Source organism: Balaenoptera ricei, chromosome 1 (genome assembly GCF_028023285.1).
Source record: "Balaenoptera ricei isolate mBalRic1 chromosome 1, mBalRic1.hap2, whole genome shotgun sequence".
NCBI lineage: Eukaryota > Metazoa > Chordata > Mammalia > Artiodactyla > Balaenopteridae > Balaenoptera > Balaenoptera ricei.
The window spans coordinates 119,551,423-119,571,415 of record NC_082639.1 but is presented as its reverse complement, the minus strand read 5'-3'; the positions used below and the strand labels follow the sequence as shown (position 1 = coordinate 119,571,415).

Sequence of the window (19,993 nt, the reverse complement as noted above, 5' to 3'; positions counted from 1 at the left end):
TTTCTTCTGCATTATATCTGCTATGTTCAACAAGTTGGTGACATTGTGCCATATGAAAACAAATTAGATCACACATGTGTAGTCTAGAGACCATAAAATCCATCTAGCAGCTGATAGTGTTGAGAAATTACTGTCCTTAATTCTAATGTCAAACTTTTAAAATTTGAATACTGAAATTTTAATAAAATTTAAAGTAATTAAATTTTGTAAATTGTAATAAAATACAAATTTAATAAATTACGTTTAGTAAGTTCATATGTTAAATTAAATAAACTTTTATCAAAAATTTAAACTTATAAGTGAGAAGCTTACTCAGCATATAATGGTAATATTTGGCTTTCGCCTTGGCTTCAGTCAAATATTTGACTTTACTATTCAAATGCAAAGCAGACAGTGGACATAAAGTGGGGGGAGGGGAAGCATGCCTTTCTTGCCTGAATGTTTGACAGTTCAATTTTGCCTCATGTAAATTTTTTTTTTCCATGTGGGATTTCAGTCACTGAATAATAAGATGAGGGAAACTGAAAGGTTTAAAATATTCCTCCCTTTGCCTACAATTCTAGGATGTATTCAAGTTAGAATCATTATGATAATAAAATTACACTTTCTAATTGAATGCACCACCTTTAATTGGCCACAAGAATCTAGTAGGTCAACCAGGTGGCCACGATGTGCTACTAGACCAGGAGAAAAAACATTTTTCCTTGGTCTACTCTCTTATCTCATGCACACTGGAGTAAATCTGCCCTTTGCCAAGGTAAGAAGGCAATTACCTCATAACCGAGATAGATAATTTAGATCTCCTGCTACCAAAATATCTGCAGAGTATCAAGATAAAATTCTAGGACCCCTCTTTCCTATTTTTAAGCTGCATATTGTACAATCTCTAGTCATTCCCTTATCTTTTGCTTGCTTTGATCCATTTAAACCACAGAGGATCTACTTTTAATCTTCTGCAAGAGCCTTCTCCCTCTCAACTGTTATCATCTTCCTGCCTGAGATGCCACGCTCCAAGTGTGTGCTGTAGCCAGGCCACCCTGGGGGCTCAGTGCTCCCACCACCAGCAAGCTTTCAATCCCACGTCTCACAGGAACTTTAAACACTGAGTCATCCAAAGGAATCTTGTAGTATCTTAACTAGGAATTGGGGCCCTTGTAAGCTAAGAAGCCCAGCTTTTCCTGAGTCCTGAGATGCCACAGCAGCTGGGTCCAGAGGTGCCTTCCAAGAACAGCAAGGCCAGGATGCATCTGAAGGTCTCTGGACATGTAAGTTGAGAAACATTTCTAGACAGTCCAAACCAAATTTTTAACGAATGCTAATAAATCCCTTATTCACTTTTAAGCTTACATTTTTGTTCCTATGTTTCTCAACCAGGAAGACAAACCATACAGACTAGACCAGGAAATAGATCAAACATGAGAGATAGGATTTTATTTTCTGGTATCTTTGAGCTGGGGAGCAGCCTGAGGGGACCCCTCATGTTCTCCAATGACCAATGGGTTGACACATGGATAAAGCAGAGTGTATGGATGCCTAGGGAGGACCTTGGTCTTTCATATCACCTAGATAATTAGTGACAAAAGTTCTTGGTCTTTTACATTAGCTGGATAATTAGTGACAAACAACTATGATCCAGGTAGCCCATTTTCCAGCTCAGACCTATCCTGTTAAGTCAGAACTTTTCTTTCTCTCTCCTTCAAGAGCACCCAAGGTCACATCTCTCCACCCCCAACAGTTCTCACCTGCCTCCCTTGGTCTCGGAAGAACTCTCCAGTATTCTCGATGACCTGTTCATCTGACAGCTGGGAATAGGGCTGTTCCTGGCAAAAGGTGAAGGTCTCCCACAGAGTCACCCCGAAGGCCCACACATCACTTGCTGTGGTGAATTTGCCCTGTTTAAATAAGAAAAAGAATAATTTGTGCACAACAAGAGCTGATTAGGTTTTCATAATCTGGAGTTTTGCCACTTTTAAACCCAGGGCAAGGAATACTGGGACTGCCAAGATACTCATGGGCGATCTGGAAACAACAATAGGAAGTTGTTTTGATGCCAAGCTACAGGTCCTTTTCTCACCCTCAGGATCTCTGCTGAGGTCTACTTCTCTTGGAGATGAGATCCAAGTCCTGAAAAGGATGCAGCCCTAAGCTATCTGACTCTCCCAGTGCATGTTAGAAGGTCAAACTCTAGGATCTAGGGTAGCCTTGGAGAAATGCCCAGGGGAAAGGCAAAATTAGAATGGGAAGCAATTGTTTCTATGTGAGAGATACAGAAATCTAGTGTAAATGCCCGGAGTAGTCCTTGTTCAATGATCGTCACAGTCTTGAAGGATAGACTAACGAGTGACAGCAATGAGATTCAGATGCAATCAGCATGTATTAAATACTTGCATATGTTCTATTCAATAAATACAGTGCTGATGTAGATGATATTATTTATCCTTATTTTTCAGATCAGAAAAGTGAGACGAGAGGTTTACTAAAATTCCCAGGTTAACAAGACCATTAATAATGGAAAAACTGAGATTTGGACCAAAACCCTCTGAATATTGGTCTAATAATCTTTTACAACACCACACAATACCTTTAAAGGGAGCAAAGCTTAATAATCGCATTAGAAATGAGTAAAATACGTGATTCATCTATATAGATGATAAAGAACTTTATAAGGATTTACATAAAATGGTATATATCACAGCATCATTTATAATTGAAGGAAATTGGGAAGTACTTAAGTATCAAATTATAGTGACATTATTAAATTATAGGATATATCCACACAATATAATATTATGCAGCAATTAAAATCATGTTTTTGAAGAATATTTACTGCCAGTGAGAGAGAATTGTATGTGCATAGTATCATCCCAATATGTAAAATAATTACATATATAATACATATATTCAGAGAAATATATGTATAGAAAAAATCCTCAAAGGAAATACACTAAAATATTAATATTAATAGTGGTTATCTTGGTGAGAGGAAGGGAATAACTATACATTTCTTATTTCAATATTAATTATGAACCCTATAAGATATGAACAAGAAACAAACAGATTAATAATAAATTAACAAAACTAGATCACTATCATGCTTTTCTCTGCAATATTAAATGACAAAAGACAAAATTACACATATACAGCATTGTAGGAAGTAAAAGTTTAAAGTCTAATAATTCTATAAATCAGCTAAGTGGTATAAAATCAACAGTAAATTGTCCCAAATATGCATGGTCAGAAGATATATCTCTAAGAGGCATTTGGAAAAAACGTATTCACTTGTGATCCAGAATACCAAGAGCTGGATAAAAATTATAAAGCAAAGAATGAGGACCTTAAAAAGTAAATGGTGAAAATCATTAAAATACAAATATAGAGATCAATCTAAATAATTAATTAGAAACATGGTTATGAAATTAATACAGAAGAAAAATATTTTGTGTGGATAACAGTTCTTTAAATGACAAGATTTTAATACTCTAAATTAATTAAGTCAGTAGCTGGAAAGGGTAGAGATTAAAAAAATGGTACTAAATCTCTTCTCATTATGGGTATATTTTTAACCTTTTCCTCCAAACTTCCTACAGTAAGCATGTTATATTTTACCAGCAGAAACAGGCAAGTGTTAAAAATAATAATTAGTACACAAAGTAAATCATCTCAAGTCAGAGAAAATATCAAAGTCTATTTCTTGTCTGCCTCCTGCTGTCTCAGGTGCACCCCTACATGACATCTGTATCTGCCTACATGCCAGTTGCTAGGGCAGAGCTCAAAAACACGGGAAACTCACCAGCAAGATGCTCTCCCAAGACATCCAGCGGATCGGGAGTACTGCCCGGCCCTGGATTCGGTAGTAGTCACCACTGTACAGGTTTCTGCTCATTCCAAAGTCAGCTATCTTGATGGTATAGTTCTTACCCACTAAGCAGTTTCGTGTGGCCAGATCTCGATGAACAAAATTAAGCGAGGAAAGGTACTTCATGCCAGATGCAATCTGGGTAGCCATAAACTTCAGGTTGGCATAACTGAGGAAATATAAAGGAAGAGAGAAAGTAGCCTCTGGAAAGAGGAAGCTGTGAAAGGTACACACCCTATAGTTGGTACCAACAAACTAGGGTTCCAACCTCAACATCCCTTCTCTATTCTTTATGAATTTCTTTGCTTTCCCCTAAAGGACAGCTGCTTTATTATTCCCTGCATACTAACCTCCCCAACCATTCCAGAACAATGATGAACTTTAAGGCTCACTGCTCCCCACCTTCAGATCCCAGCTTAGTCTCATGAACACAGGGAAGAGACAGAAGACCTGGCGTATTTACCTGACAGTGGGTACGTTGCTGAAGGAAGAAGTGGGGGGCTCGTGGCGGGAAAGAAACTGATTGAGATCTCCATTCTCCATGTACTCAGTGATCATGCAGAGAGGATCGTCAGTGATACACACAGCTAAGAGATGGATGATGTTTGGGTCCTTGAGCCGGGACATGATCTTTATCTCCTTAAGAAAATCATTCCTTTGGAGGACAGAGACATAGATAAACCAGAGGTTGCCAGAGTTAGAATCAAGAGGGGAAAGAAGACACAGCAAAGTCTAGTCCTAACCATTATACTGAGTCTTGTTTCCCTTTGGATTACCTTTGAGAGAACAGAGAAATTGGTACCTGGAAACTGTCTCATTCTATTCATCCTGGAATGAGATGCACCCTTATTCAACTATAATTTGGCAGGGGGAACATGGACCGTGACATGCACATTTGCATCCCTAGTATCCAACAGAAGGCCTGCCACATAGAAAGTGATTAATATTTGCTAAATCAAATATATGTTGCTAAAAACTAGTCTTAAAAATAAAACCTTCAACTGAAAGTCATCTCTTAAGTGCACTGGGGTCTTTACCTTTTTTAAAAGCCATGGAGGGACTTCCCTGGTGGCACAGTGGTTAAGAATCTGCCTGCGAACGCGGAGGACACGGGTTCGAGACCTGGTCCGGGAAAATCCCGCGTGCCGCGGAGCAACTAAGCCTGTGCGCCACAACTACTGAAGCCTGCGTTCTAGAGCCCACAAGCCACAACTACTGAGCCTGCGTGCCACAACTACTGAAGCCTGCGCTCTAGAGCCCGTGCTCCACAACAAGAGAAGCCACCACAACAAGAAGCCCACGCACTGCAGCGAAGAGTAGCCCCTGCTCGCCGCAACTAGAGAAAGCCCGCATGCAGCAACAAAGACCCAATGCAGCACCCCCCAAAAAAGAAAAACAAACAAACAAAAAGCCGTGGAGTCACTCTGTAAGTAAAGTGAAGGCACTTTTTATAAAGTGAATAACCACACTCTGGTTTAATCTGATAATTTTTTATTTTCTCATACTGGTTTCTTTTAATGCAGGGTGCACCAGCAGTCAGTCACAACACATATTTAGTAGCCTGTTCAAAACAGCTATTTAAAGTTCATGGTGGTAATGCAGGGTCATTTCAAAAGAAGTACTCACTTGGCCGAAACTAATAATGTTTGAATAGATGGTGACAACCACCCTTGAGTCACAAAGTGGGCTATAACCTTCCAAGTAGCAATATTTGGGTTAGTGAGACCACTAGCCCACATTCTCAAAACTATTGCAGCAGATCTGTTATAAATCTCCCGTGAGTTTTCTAGGAATTCTGGACTGGAAGTCATACTATGTCAATATAAAATCCTTGAAATCAGTGTGGTCCTGATACAACACCTCTCCTCTTTCATTACCCCTTCAATCTCAAACCCAGCAGGGGGTCCATGGCTTGGGAGAGCTCAGAGCCTAAGCCATCCATCATTGCTAAATTGGAGTGGGCACAGGCGGGACACCAAACGTCACCAAAAATAAACAACGGGCAAAGGCTTTGTCACATCCCATAGTTTTTTTCTTTCATCTTGCCACCTTCTCCAATCACGTGCTAAGATTAATATCAGGAATATTCTATCTCTCTATGGGACCCAGAGGATGTCCCTTTTCACTCATACTAGTATCATTAAGATTGAAATTCTCGCAGTTAAAATTCCAAAACCTCCACCGTTCTGTTCCCTTGCCTTTCTTTCTCCTTCATGCCATATCCTATCAATTGCAAGACTTTTAATAAAACCCTATCACCATTCTTGGAATTTATGATAATTTAAGGAATAGGGATCATAAACTTTCTCTAAATTTGAATATCAGTGAGACACATCAAGCCAACACAAATGGGGAAATACATATGTTACCCAGATGTGCAGATTTCTCTGAGACACATACAACCAGCTTTCAACCAGCATGCCTCTCTGGGTGAGGATTAACTCACCATTACTGTAATGGAAAGGCTGTCAGACAGCGGAGTGTGGCTGGAAACTGCAATTTATGTAGTAAAGGATCCAAGAGATTATTAGCCAGTTTGGAAAACTGCTAAAGGACTGTGGATCCTTTTGCTTTGAGGTCCATGGATACTTTTCCAAGTAGAGGTAGCTTCTCATTTGGGGGGTTGCTGGACATAGAAGAAAAGGAGCATAAAAGAGAAAAAAGGGGATGAGAAAGTAAATAGAGATGTGGGGAAAAAAGGAGAATGGGAGAAACTTAGCAAGAAAGATGTGTGTGATTGTGAAAAATCTGCAAGGGGAGGTAATGACATTCAGGAGTGTGTCTGTGTATAATGATTGAAGAGGTACGTATTTGGACTTTAGTGTATGTTGGGGTGTACAGTGCTGTGCAAAGGGGGTTAGGAAGTAAATGTGTAGCATATCCAACAGAAAATGTACGTTTGTTTTTGAGAGAGATGAGAATGAAGCTGAGGACTACTGACCCATCAGAAAAATAAAGCACAACAATGGAAATGTGAGGCAGCTCACAGACCTTCCCATCTCAAAAAGAAACAAATTGCTCAGAAGTTTCCAGGAGTGTTCCTGATCCTGAAGACGAAACACATAAAGGAAAATTTTAAATGCAGACCACAGACCTGGCATTCTTGTTGGCATCTGCTCGGAGCATTTTCACGGCCACCAGGACAGGCTGGTTGGCACTGACATCTAGGGCAAAATCTTTGTCTTTGAATTTTTCCATTCCCTCCACTTCACAGAGATGAACCTAGACAAAAGTCATCTAGTCTCAGCATCATCATTTCTCCTGAAGATGTCTCAGTACTCTTGCTGGGCATTTCCTGGAGATAAACTAACTCTTACAACTCAGGCAAAATAATCAAAAAGACCAGTAAGAAGATACGTGTAACACATCTTTGACTCAAATAACTGATTTAAGAAAATGGTAAGGTACCCAGCTAATGTGATATGTTACTGCTTTATAAAAGAAATACAATGATTGGAACATTAAATATGGGACTGAATCTATAACATGGTATTTTATTACAGCATAGCTCACTATAAAATGTTATTCGGTATAAATACTTGAACTTTGATTCAAGGAAGTTTAGTTATGGGATCGTGCAAAACATAAGGCAATTTCTTCTCTAAGGTAAGCCCTTAGTATGGGATTAGCCTTATCAGGAATGTCTAGGCATTAGTAACTGTAGAACAAGCCTGTGTTTTCAACCCAGGAGACAGAATGAGTGTATATAATACCACAGACAGATGCCGTGGACCCTTCTACCTCCACCACCACCAAACCTACCCAAGGTTAAAGCATGCCACCCATGCTGGAAACCAATAACATATTTTATGAAACCAAATTACATTTGCAATTTAGATGGTGGTGTTTGGTGTTTAGATGGCGGTGGAATTAGATGGTGGTGTTGAAACCTACCCAAGGTTAAAGCATGTTACCCATGCTGGAAACCAATAACATATTCTTATGAAACCAAATTACATTTGGAATTTAGATGGTGGTGTTGAAGAGCTTCTGTTGCCACTTAAATCATTGCCTTGAATTCTCAGAAGGCTCATGTGGCTGATGTAAGAGTGAAAAGTCAAATATTACATGCATCACTCTGAGGGCAACTGAGACGTGTGCTCCTCCTTATCTTGGTTAGTGATTCATTCCCTAGTGGCCGGTTCTGGGACCAAAGGCAGGGGCGAGGTTGTTTTTGACCATTTTACATGTAACTCCAATTAAAAGGGAAAAAAACAAAGTGGCTATCCAACAGCAGGATGTTCTTGGACAGTTTATAAAAGATGATCACATCTTATGGGTCCCCACCCTTTGTAACCTGTTGTAAAAATTTTTGAAAATATTGAATGCTTTTCAGAATATCTAAGTCTAGTGACTTTCCTGCTTTAAAAACTCTTATACAGAAATCAGAATTCCCAGGATTTCCACAGCTATTTGACAAAGATGAGGCTGACCAGTACTAGTCTTCTAGAGAACAATGCAAGGAGAGACAAGTGGAGGAGACATTTGGTGTGAATCCACTTTGGATGGGACACTTTTCTCTACTGACCATTTTTATTCAACCACTTCCTTTGAACTACTAAGGACTGGAGGCCCCACTCAAAGAATCAGCTCACCTCCCCAAACTGGCCTTCTCCCAGCTTCTCCTTGAAAGTTAAGAGTTTCCTGGGGAACTCTTCCACAGCCACGTCTTTCCCCGAGAGCAGGTCCATGGTAATGGCAGGCACGGAGTAGGTGTTGCCTCCAGTCACCCCCTGGAGGTTCACAATGTCAGCCTCTGCATAGTGGGGCACACCCTCAGGCCCACTGGGCTGGACTGGCTTCACAATGCCACTGCAGCCTGCGAAGACAAGGACAATGAGTCTCATTCCAAGGGGTCTCTTTGGAGAGATCTTCAAGAAAGGAAATCTGAGAGGAGAGCTAAAACATGCCCCCAAGACAGCCTAACTAACCTATGCCATGACATTCTTACTTGGAGAATGGTTCCTCTGGAGATTCTTTCTTGTGGCCTCCAGAATGTAGGCACCATTTTATCTCTTATCTTCTCCTCATACTATGTGATCATTAACAACCTCCTTGGTTAATCTTGTGGAATTGTGGTGAAGCTCCAGGAAGGCTCGCTATACTAGTTAGGGTAGGAGTGTTAAAGTTTTAGGATTTAATGGCATATTTCCTTAATTTTAAGATATAATCACTGATTTTAATAACTTATTTCAGGGATTAAAAACTGTGATTAAATTTATATGATCTAGCTTAAGACACATCCTAACTTTAAAAAATATTAAAATATGAGAGGGGATGTGTTAGACTTCAGAAAGTAGGTAGATTACTTTGGTTCGGCCTAGGAAATACATTACATCCCTATTCTTGCTGTCTCTGTAAAATTCCCATAGTTCAATACGCTCCTTCAATGTATGCTATCCACTGAGTGGTAAATACACATTAGTTTCCTTTCTTCCTTTGGAAGGACTCCCTTGAAAAGCCTCTGCTCTCATGGTTAGTCCTGCTACTTCTCCAATCAGCTCTCCCCTGAACACCATCAGTCCTCTTCCACTGACTGGGGTCACTCCTTGGTTGCTGACATTATGGAAAGAAAAACTGCTGTGAGCCTCAGCGATGACCCCAGCATCCCCTCTGATGTCACCCTGCAGCCCTTTTTAAAAGACACTGGGATGTGAATCAATTGGCACCGTTTTACCGAAGCAACGCTTTATTGAGAAAAAACAAGAAATATTTGCTCTCGTAATAAAATCTTGTATTAGTCAAGTAAATTTTCACCAAAGAGAAATGAACAAAAGTTCAATAACTCAATTATCTAGGTGACTAAAACCTGGGAATTCTAGGATCTCTTTAGCTTCGTTGTTTTTTCTCCAAGTGAAATTCTAGTCCTGAATTTACCCCTATTGGTGTTTGATGTTGGGTGAGTACCTTATCTGGGCCTCCTCACTTTCCTCCTCTGAAAAATGAGAAGGTTGGACTAGTTGGACTGTTTAGGCTCTTCCAGTGTTAACGCCTTAGTAACACATTTTATTTATTTTTCTTCTTCTGACATGTGGGTCCCTCCAAACATCTGCTACGTGCAGTAGCAAAGGAGAGATGCCCAGATTCTATTAGGAGCAGCAGTAGGCCAAATCTAGAAAGAGAGTGTGGACTTCCCAGGAGAAGGTGGACTTCTCTAGGCTAAAATTAGACTTGGTTGAGTAGGAGCAATAGTGTCACCCCTTCATAAATCTTGTCCCTCAATTTTCTGCTCACTCTTTCATTCTCACCTGATTCTTCCTCCCCTGGAGCAAATTCTGGGAGTTTCCGTATCAGCCTGGACGGCTCCTGGTAGTCAGGGCGAAGGGGAAAGATGCGATCATAAGTGGAGTTGGACTCCTGCTCGCTTGGCGATGAGGAGCGGTTATTGTTGAACATGCTGGACTCGCTTGGCAGGGAAAGGCTGACTGTCATTTCATCATCCAGCATCCTCCGGGAAGCCTGAAAGAGAAGGACAGGGGAGAAAGGCATGTTGACACAAAAGGGATCATCACTCCCTCCTCTTCTTAAACCCAGGTCTTCCACTCAGATGAAATAACTCTTTACTACTCGAACTCCAGAAGCAATGCAAGTGACAGGGGTTCAGTCTGGTTCCACAAATGCCTGTGTTGTAGAAACTCAGAATCATCTTTCTTTTCTTCAAGGCAGAATTTGACTTCCAAATTTCTGCACTGCCAACATTAATTAACTTCCATTACAAGCATTATTTACAAGCATTATTCACGTGACACCATTAGAAGCATTATTACACTTACAAGCATTATTCACGTGACACCGTTAGAACCAATCAGTAGCCAATCAAAGAATTTCTCAATCTTAGAGTTTTCAATGTTCTATTAAATAATGGGTTTTCCTGACACCACTCAACTGATTGATTTTGTGTAGGCATAAATTAAAATGCTCATTAACGCAACAAATGTGCTGTAACATGATGAATCTGTAGTTCACCTGACCACTCTGGCATTGTAGATTAAGGTAATACCCCCTTGACCCCGCATTTTTACTAACCAAAAATAAAATGGCTACAAAATAAGAAAGGAAAGCCCTAGGTGCTAGGGATACTAACATGAATTATACCTAACAGAGGAATAAGAAGAATAAAACAGTTAATTGTTCCGTCTTTCTATTTAATATGACCTGCCTGCTCCTTCAAAAGGAAAATCTCATAATCTAAGTATATGTGACTATTTGGATTTAAACATGTGAAAAGTTCTACTCCAACAAACACACTTTGGGTGCTCAGTGGAGAAACTTAGATGTCTGCTCCATACCCTAGACTGAGAGTTCCTTTGTTGCAGTAATATCCTCAATACTGAGCATGGAGCCCAGCACATAGTAGGTACTCAATAAATATAGGTTGACTCTCTCAAAGAGAGAATTCTGAGGACACCATTGTAAGTATCCTGCAGATAATGCTACAGCATAAGGCTATTTTGAGTAATGTATTTGGAATACATAGGTATGCTTAAGGGTCTTCTACAAAAAAAATTCTTTCCCCCAGAAGAAATCCTGTGTCATTCCAGAGCATCTTGAGTTATCTTACTCAGGATGTACAGGGACAGAAAGAATTTCTTGAAGGACCAAGTTAAATATACAAGGGCAAAATTTTTGTTCTCCCTTTTACCTGGAGAGTCTCCAATCCAAAATTCTTCTCCCAGCCCATGAATATATTCCAGTGGGACTCAGAAGAAAGACTCAAAGAGTGGTAAATTCTGGCTCAAATAAAGAGAAAAATAGTTCACAGAGTAGAGAGCACAGACTCTCCCCCCTCAACTAAAATGCAGTCATAACAGACTGTTCAGTAAGAACACAGCTTCAAGCTGTCCAATGAACTGTCAGACCATCAGCTTCTACCATCACCACTCTTTGCTATCCCGCATCTTGGAATTTAGATACCAAGTGTGTTCTAGCATTCTAAAGGACAAAATGTTTTGATGTTGCCTCATCATGCCAGTGGGTGAGCTCTCTGTGGATTCTGCCTTTCAGCCTTCAGTCACTATTTATGGTTTGAAAGCTTTAATTTAATTTTTAGACTAATGTTAGAAGTCTCTGTGGGAAGCAAAGAGACCCTCTCTTCTGTGAAATATTCCTGCCTAAAGACCTTAAAATAAACCTCAATCATCTCAGAACTTGAATGTGTAACAGATCAGAAGGAATTGCCTGCTACTTGTCTGGGTCATTCCCCTCACTTCTCTGATTTCAGCCCCTTCCTCTTGCCCCACCCACAAAGAGTTCCGAAGGTTCCAGTCCATTCTCACAGTGCCTTTTCCCCTCTTCTAGTATGTACTCTACATAGGCACTGGTCTCCTCTGAGATCCCGTCCCCAAATACATAGGCTATAAACACAATCAGCCTATACCCTCCCTCTTGTTCCCTGCCCTCGACGGGCACCTCAAAGCCTCACAGCCCAAAGTATCTATGATCTCTCAGAGTCCACATCCATTTGAGGTCATTGACCAGGGACGATGTCCATGACCAAAGGTAGAAACACTTTATCATCAGCAAACCCCAAGAGTATCACACATTTAGCAGCAGTGCCCAGAATTGCTATCTGGTCTAGGACACCAAGAAAAGTCATAGATATTCCATCCGTGGTGGAAGGTATATATTTTAGAAGAAAAGAAGTCAACAAATTTCAAGACTGACAATTAGAACAAGCATAGAAAGCAGGATATTAACTGTATGACCTTGAGCACATCACATTTTCTCATCAGCAAAACAGTTAAATATAACTACTCTGCCCAACTCACAATTATTCAGTGAGGTTCAAGTAAAATCAAGGAAAAAGTCTTTGCAGACTGTAAAGTGTTAGGTAAATGTGATAGAAATTCTATAGATCATTTGGCCTAGACTAAAAGAATCTGAGGAGGCACTCAGAAGGATGCATAACCATAAGTTTCTTTTTTTTTTGGCCGTACCACGTGGCATGCAGGATCTTAGTTCCCCAACCAGGGGGGAAGCATGTGCCCCCTGCAGTGGAAGCACAGAATCCTAACCACTGGACTGGCAGGTTCTCCCCAACCATAACTTTCCAGTACAAAAAGAAGTAGCAATAGAATTGTGAGAAACTTGGCTTGGATATTAATGAAGCAGCACAGGAAAGGATGGAGCAGCTTCCTACCCCATGATTGTCCTGCACTTCCTCACCTTCTCCAGCATTTTCTGCCAGAACTGCCTCCAGAGGATGATGACAATGATAGCCAGGAGGATGAAGATGATGGCCACTAAGCAGCCAATCAGGATTCGAGTGTTGCTGTCATCAACTTTAAGCATTGGATCTGTAACCAGGAAAAGAAGGACGAAGAATATTATCATCTCAAGGGGCAAGGAAAAGCATAAGGGCTTGGACTAGAGATAAGAAGGCAGAACCTATTCCTTCAGGATAATTCCACAGGATGCCACTTAACACTTGGTCTTGCTACTCTTGTATTACTGTGCTCCTATATCCTACAGTCCTCATCCATGGGACAGTAGCTTCCTCTTCCTCATGTGTTAGACTGGATAATGGAGAGGTTTTCCATTCCTCCCAAATTTTTGCTCCCTTTATACCATGGCCCCTAATCACACCTCATGAAAAACAGGTGAAGAATCAGTTTCACTCTGCATTGAGACATGCCAAGGTAGCTGAGAGTCCTCTTTGGAGACACTTGATCATGTGTTTCCCAGATTGCTGACTTATACAGCCAGTGACTGTCTGAAGCAATGCATACACTTTTCCATATTTCTCTCCAATTGGAGAGACTAGCTTTTTGTTCCATTCATTCATTGATATCCCTACAATGGGTCTCACCTAGAAATATCCCTTTCCCTGTTTTTTGCTCCAAGCTTCCCAAACTTCTAAGAAGCATTTGGAAAAACTCCAGACTCTGCCTCAGCAGAAGAATCACATGGACCAGCAGGGAAGAGAGTGAGGTTGGGCCCTTAACTTTGGAGGTGGACTATCCTATCTTTCCAGAGCTACTCTTCATTGAAAGCCACATGGTATCAAGCCTGCTACACAGTCAAGCCTTTGCAAATCTCCACTCTTCTTCATCCTCCAGGAGGTCCCTTCAACTTAATTTTTATAACCAAGAAGCATACATACCATAGGTTGTGGGTGCCACAGGCGATGTGGGCAGGGCTCCAGAGTTGTTGTACATAGCAGCATCTGTCACAAAACAAGGGTGAGTCAGAGCTGGGGAGAAGACAGCTCGGTAGTGGTTTTTCTGAAGGCAGGTTCTAAGCTAGCACTTTGTGAAATCCATTTACTGGGTTGCTACAAGCCTTTCTTAGAAATGAAATCATATAATATATTAAGTAAAAAATATCGCCATTCATCTAAGTAGTAAGGGCAACTTTTCTTTTGTAAAAATTTTGCTTCAATTATTACCTATTAAGTGTCATGGTACAAAAAAGTTAAAGAGAGCGATCAGAGGGCTGTGACCACACATTATCATAAATCATGCATAGGAAGTGAGATCCAAATTCAACAAAATGTAGAGAGAATACAATGGGTAAGTAGACATAGGACAGACATAGGGTTAAGATGCTCTTTCCCTTCAAGGAAATTACGGTGTTTTACAAAAGAGTTTTCACTATGCCTCATAGTCCTAGCTCTTTAATTTATAAATTAAGCCTTCATCCTTAGAAATAAATTAGAGTAGCCTTTACAGTGATGTTGAAGCTTCTAGGACTAGCTCCCAAAAGTGTATTCGACAGATTGATGTTGGTAACTAATTTTTCCCTCTGACTTGTCTAATCAAGGGGGTCAAGAATTAGAATAAGCAAAGACTATCAGTAATAATAAATAATAATTAGTCAGCAATAATAAGTTATTGGAGTATTTGTTACAGTAGCCCACCCTACCCCAAATAATATACTCCTGCCTCAGTCTGATTTGGATTTACTTCTTCTTTGGCTCCGTAGTACCCAGTGCATATGTCATTTAGTACATACCACAGTGTTTCATATTTTAAGTTTACTCATCCATCTTCTATGAAACATTGGGCACCTTTAGGTCAAGGACATTGTCTTATTTGTCATTGTAACCTAATAACTAAGACAGTGCATGGTACATAGTAGATGCTCAATAATGTTTTATGCATGAATGCACACATGTTCATTGTAAGTAGTATATGGTATAAAGAGGAAGTAACAGTGAAGGAGATATACAAGGAACAATCAGATAAGTGCTGTAAAAGTCAGACCCTTAAGACTGAGATTCAAGACAGTGTCTAAAAGGACCCTGATCAGTAGAATAAAAAAGAAGAGATTCTCAGGAAGAAACTGTATTGAATTAAATAATTATATTCCTCTTTGAGATGTACCATTGACCCTTGAACAACGTGCAGGTTAGGGGCACTGAGTACTCTGCACAGTGGAAAATCTGCATATAACTTATAATCAGCCCTCCATATACATGGTTCTTCCATATCCAAGGTTCTGCATCCATGGATTCAACCAACTGTGGATCGTGTATTACTGTAATATTTACTACGGAAAAAAATCCATATATAGATAGATTCATACAGTTCAAACCCATGTTGTTCAAGGGTCAACTGTACCTATATGATATTTAGTGACTTCTATTTTGAATAAGAGATGGATGCTTCTCTAAGGCAGGTAAAGAATCCTGTCATAAGATTTAAATCCTCAGAGAGGGAACTTCCCTGGGGCACAGTGGATAAGACTCCACACTCCCAATGCAGGGGGCCTGGGTTCGATCCCTAGTCAGGGAACTAGATCCTGCATGCATGCTGCAACTAAGAGTTCACATGCCACAACTAAGGAACACATGTGCTGCAACCAAGGAGCTGGTGAGCCACCAGTAAGAAGTCTGCAAGCTGCAACTAAGGAGCCTGCCTGCTGCAACTAAGACCCAGCGCAACCAAATAAGTAAATTTTTAAAAAATCCTTTTTTTAACACACCTCTAAAAATGTGTCCTCTTTAATGTTAGTGAGGATGAAGAACAAAATAAAATCTATTAGATACCACTGAAGGTTGCTAGAGCATTGACTCATTACTCTGTAAATTGATGAAAAAATTAATTATGTATGCTGTCCTTCCAATGTGAACTGTATTTCAGGGTTAACAAGCATATGGGGAATAGTTCTCCTATTCAGAAGAAATTCAGCTAATAAATGCAGAAGGAATAAAAGAATTAGAAAATCACCATTTAGCAACTCCTAATGAAATAATTTAAGCAGTGGTCATCAATGGAGGATAAAACCTAAGGAGAAAGTTCACTGGGAACTTTTCCATGAAAGGATAACCACCTGAGCCCAGAGATCAATCTTAGCATCACTAAAAGTAAGAGATTCTAACATAACATCCCCATGATGAGGTTCAGCATCGAGTACACAGCACTATCCATGAAAAATCCTTGGCAAAAATGAATATTGAATTTGAATCAAATTCACCTGTAGATATAACCACCAGTCTACAAGATGACAGAGGATAGAAGCTCCAGTAAAATTATACCACAGAAAGTAATCAGCCAAACCAGAATGGAATTTTTTTTAAAAACTGTTTTAGGTTAAAAGAGATACCACCTAGTAATATAATAAAGGAAATACACCAAGAGGGGCTAATTAGTTGGATCCTAATTCAATCAAGCCAACTGTAGTAAGACATTATGAGACAATCAGGGATACCTGAATGTGGACTGGCTATTATATTATATTAAGGAATTATTTATTAATAAATTTGTTAGATGTTATAATGGCATTATTAGGAAGATAATGTTATTTTCTCAGGTGTATTCTAAAATTTTAGTAGTGAGATCAAATAATGTCTCAGATTTGCTTCAAAATACTATACCAAAAAGGGAGGAATAAATGAAACAAGCATGACAAAAAAAATCAATGGTTAGTAAAGCTAGGTGATGGATGGGGGTTCATTGTTCTCTTTACTTTTATTTAGACATCTTCATTTAAATATTTTAATAATGTTTAGGTGTGCTTCCCCTTAACTGGCTTGATTTACATAAAGGTTTTAACATATTGTACTCATTTTCTTTAATCCTTTATCTTACATCTCTTTTAGACAAATGTGTGTGAGAGCCAAGTAAACATTCTGTCCACTTCCACATCCTCATCCCTACCCTTCCACAACTACACTAGTCACAGAAAAGAGTCCCTCTATCTACCCATGAAAAGCCACCTGTACAACCATCCTCCTTTCAGACACCCACCAGTGAGAAGCTCTGGACACCGCCTTCCTCCTTCACCACCCTGCTCCCAGTTCCCTAAGGGGCCCCCAAGCTCCCAACCTGATTGGAAGGTGATCTCACTGAACATCATCCAGGTGTCAGCAAAATGGTATTGGCACTTGATGGCACTGGCCATGCGGTGGTGGAGGGGCACCGTGACGAACCGAGCACTGGGGTTGACGTCATCCAGGACAAGGGGGAAGGAGACAGCGTTAGGTTCCCATTCATTGGCTTCAGAGCGAAAGTAGCACTGTACCTCCTTAAAAATCTTCACACCTTTAGCAAACATGTTGTTGCAGTGGACCTGGCAGAGAAAGAGGCATGTGAGTGACAGGGTGACCCTGTTGGGTGGCACTGGGGACACAGTGCAACCTAACCCAGTAAGATCTTAGACCTGCCAAATCGCTCTGAACACCACCCTTGGTGAATAATTGGTGCTCTGCAGTCTTGCATTTTTCCCTTCTAGGAATCTCACAGTGGCAGTGATACCTTATAAAACCTGGGCTGCTACCCCAGTCACCTCTTTGCAATTGCGCTCCCCTGGCTACCTCACTGCATGCTGCTGGGAGTAGTGTCCTTATCTGTTAAATGAAGGCTGGACCAGCATCCTCTCAGTTCCTTCCTTGCCCTTAACACTTTCTGCTCTATAACCCTCTCAACCACTCCAATCCTCTCAACCATGGCTGCTATCTGCCCAGAATGGAGCTACTCTGAACTACTTTCTCCTATGTACATTCCAAAGCCAGTACACTTCTTTCAACAGGTTTAGATGAGAAACCTGAAATAATACACAATCCAATATAATTTCATCTTTCTCTTTAGAAATCTCATTTCGACTGCCGGGTATTAGCATTTGTCAGCCAGAAACACAGAACTTAATTATCTCTCTTAATTAAATTCAGTTTAGGTAAAGCCATTCTGATGAGAGCATCAAATCTTCCTCATAGATATTTTCTGAGATGAGAAAAGAAGGCCTTTAGGAAGGTAGCTTTTTTGTTGTACCTTCCTTGGGATGAATTAACAGTTTTAGTTTATTGAACACACGTAAATGGAACAAGGTTAAGAACAAAATCAAAGAAATACCAACTACAGCTTCAATAGATTTTTCAGATGTTTTGAAATCTGCAAAGTGTTGGATAAGTAGCCTGTGGGGAAGGTAATAATCTTTCCTATGGATGTTTAGGGAATCCTTCTAGAATGCAAGTAAATAGCATAGGATTTCATTCTCCTGTGGACTTAATATATTTATGTAATAAATAGAATATATTTAAAATTGCATTTATATATATGTTTCAGAATCTCTTTCAATTTATTTTTTCTTGATTTGTATTATAAAATTTTTTCTATTTTATATTTTTCCAAAGAATAAGCTCTTGGATTTATGATCATTTCTATAGTGTTCTGACTTTAATTAATTAGTTTATGCATTTATCTTTGATGTTAGACTGATGAACCTAGTGGCAGGGCAGGAATAAAGACGTAGAAATAGAGAATGGACTTGAGGACACGGGGTAGGGGGGAAGGGGGAAGCTGGGGCAAAGTGAGAGTAGCATCGACATATATACACTACCGAACATAAAATAGATAGCTAGTGGGAAGCAGCAGCATAGCACAGGGAGATCAGCTCAGTGCTTTGCAATGACCTAGAGGGGTGGGATAGGGAGGGTGGGAGCAAGGCTAAAGAGGGAGGGGATATGGGGATATATGTATACATATGGCTGATTCACTCTGTTGTACAACAGAAACTAACACAGTATTGTGAAGCAATTACACTCCAATAAAGATTTTAAAAAAAATAATGAAGAACGTATTCAGTACCATGAATTTTATCCAGTGTAGTTTTATATGTATCTCATTTGTTTTGATATATGTAATTTTTCATTTTCTAAATGCTCTGTGGATTTGCTTTTCTTTTAAATGCTGTATTTTAACTATAATCAGGGCAGGGAGGGAAATAGGCAGTACTTTGCCTAAGAAGCAAAAAACTACTCTCTAGAAGACTTCAGTGACCTGAAAGTCGTCTTTTACTTTTCATTTGTCTCAGAAAAATTAAAATATGGTAGACACCTGCTTGGCCTGCTAATCCTGAGAAAAGTAGCTCTGAGTCAGCTCCTGAGAGGTTTCTGGCACCTTCTAAATGCAGACATATGCTTTTGAATAATTTTGACCTGTGATAAACTAGTTAAACAGGATCTGCTGGGGACTCAGGAAGATCAAAGTCAATTGAGCAAATATGGGGACTTTATGGGGACTTTAAAATACATTTCATTATTTGTGTGACCAGAACTTCTCCCAATGATATATAATGAACTGATACACATGTTCATAGGTACATATTGGGTATACACATTATTCAGCAATACAAATAAATTTTTCCTTGAAGCATACACAGTTTTGTTACTGTGCATATTTCCCTCCACCCCCCATAAACCTGTAAAGAATAATGTGTTAACACACGATTGCACACACATTTTACAACTTCCCAAGAGCCATTTATGAGCAACACACTGGCAGATTGGGTATGTGTTGATCTTTCTGTTCTCATCATTTAACTAATAGCTATTAATCCAACTAGGAGATATTATCATCTTAACATGTGAGTGTGATATAGTAGACATGCATTTTCTTTTTGACTCCAGGTTTGTGCCAAGAATAACAAATTTTTATTTACTGGGAATGATACAGTTTCCCTTCTTCAGGGTCCCCATGTCATTCTACATACCTTCTTTTGCAAATAAATAGTGTCTTCCCCCACTGAACTGCAAATTGCCCCAAGGTAGGGACCATTTCTTATTCATCTGTTTACCCCCAGAACCTAGAATTCAGCTTTAACATCTAATCTGGTCACTTTTTGCATGGGCTTTTCTTCCATTCCTTTCTCTCTGAAACATACTTGGGATTGAGTAAGAGAAAAGGAAAAACGATCATT

At 39.8% G+C, this 19,993-nt stretch overlaps 1 protein-coding gene across 3 annotated transcripts in view; it reads right to left on the bottom strand.

Moving 5' to 3' along the window:
• Window positions 1-19,993, bottom strand: part of DDR2 (discoidin domain receptor tyrosine kinase 2) — a 161,862-nt gene that overhangs the window by 8,531 nt on the left and 133,338 nt on the right. For all 3 annotated transcript variants that reach the window (XM_059935227.1, XM_059935219.1, XM_059935235.1), the window contains 9 exons: window positions 17,125-17,368; window positions 13,959-14,021; window positions 13,022-13,152; window positions 10,105-10,315; window positions 8,452-8,675; window positions 6,951-7,078; window positions 4,320-4,511; window positions 3,791-4,025; window positions 1,743-1,892 (listed from right to left, as the gene is read on the bottom strand). In XM_059935227.1, coding sequence (XP_059791210.1) covers window positions 1,743-1,892; window positions 3,791-4,025; window positions 4,320-4,511; window positions 6,951-7,078; window positions 8,452-8,675; window positions 10,105-10,315; window positions 13,022-13,152; window positions 13,959-14,021; window positions 17,125-17,368 — 1,578 coding nt within the window. The remainder of the gene's footprint in view (window positions 1-1,742; window positions 1,893-3,790; window positions 4,026-4,319; window positions 4,512-6,950; window positions 7,079-8,451; window positions 8,676-10,104; window positions 10,316-13,021; window positions 13,153-13,958; window positions 14,022-17,124; window positions 17,369-19,993) is intronic.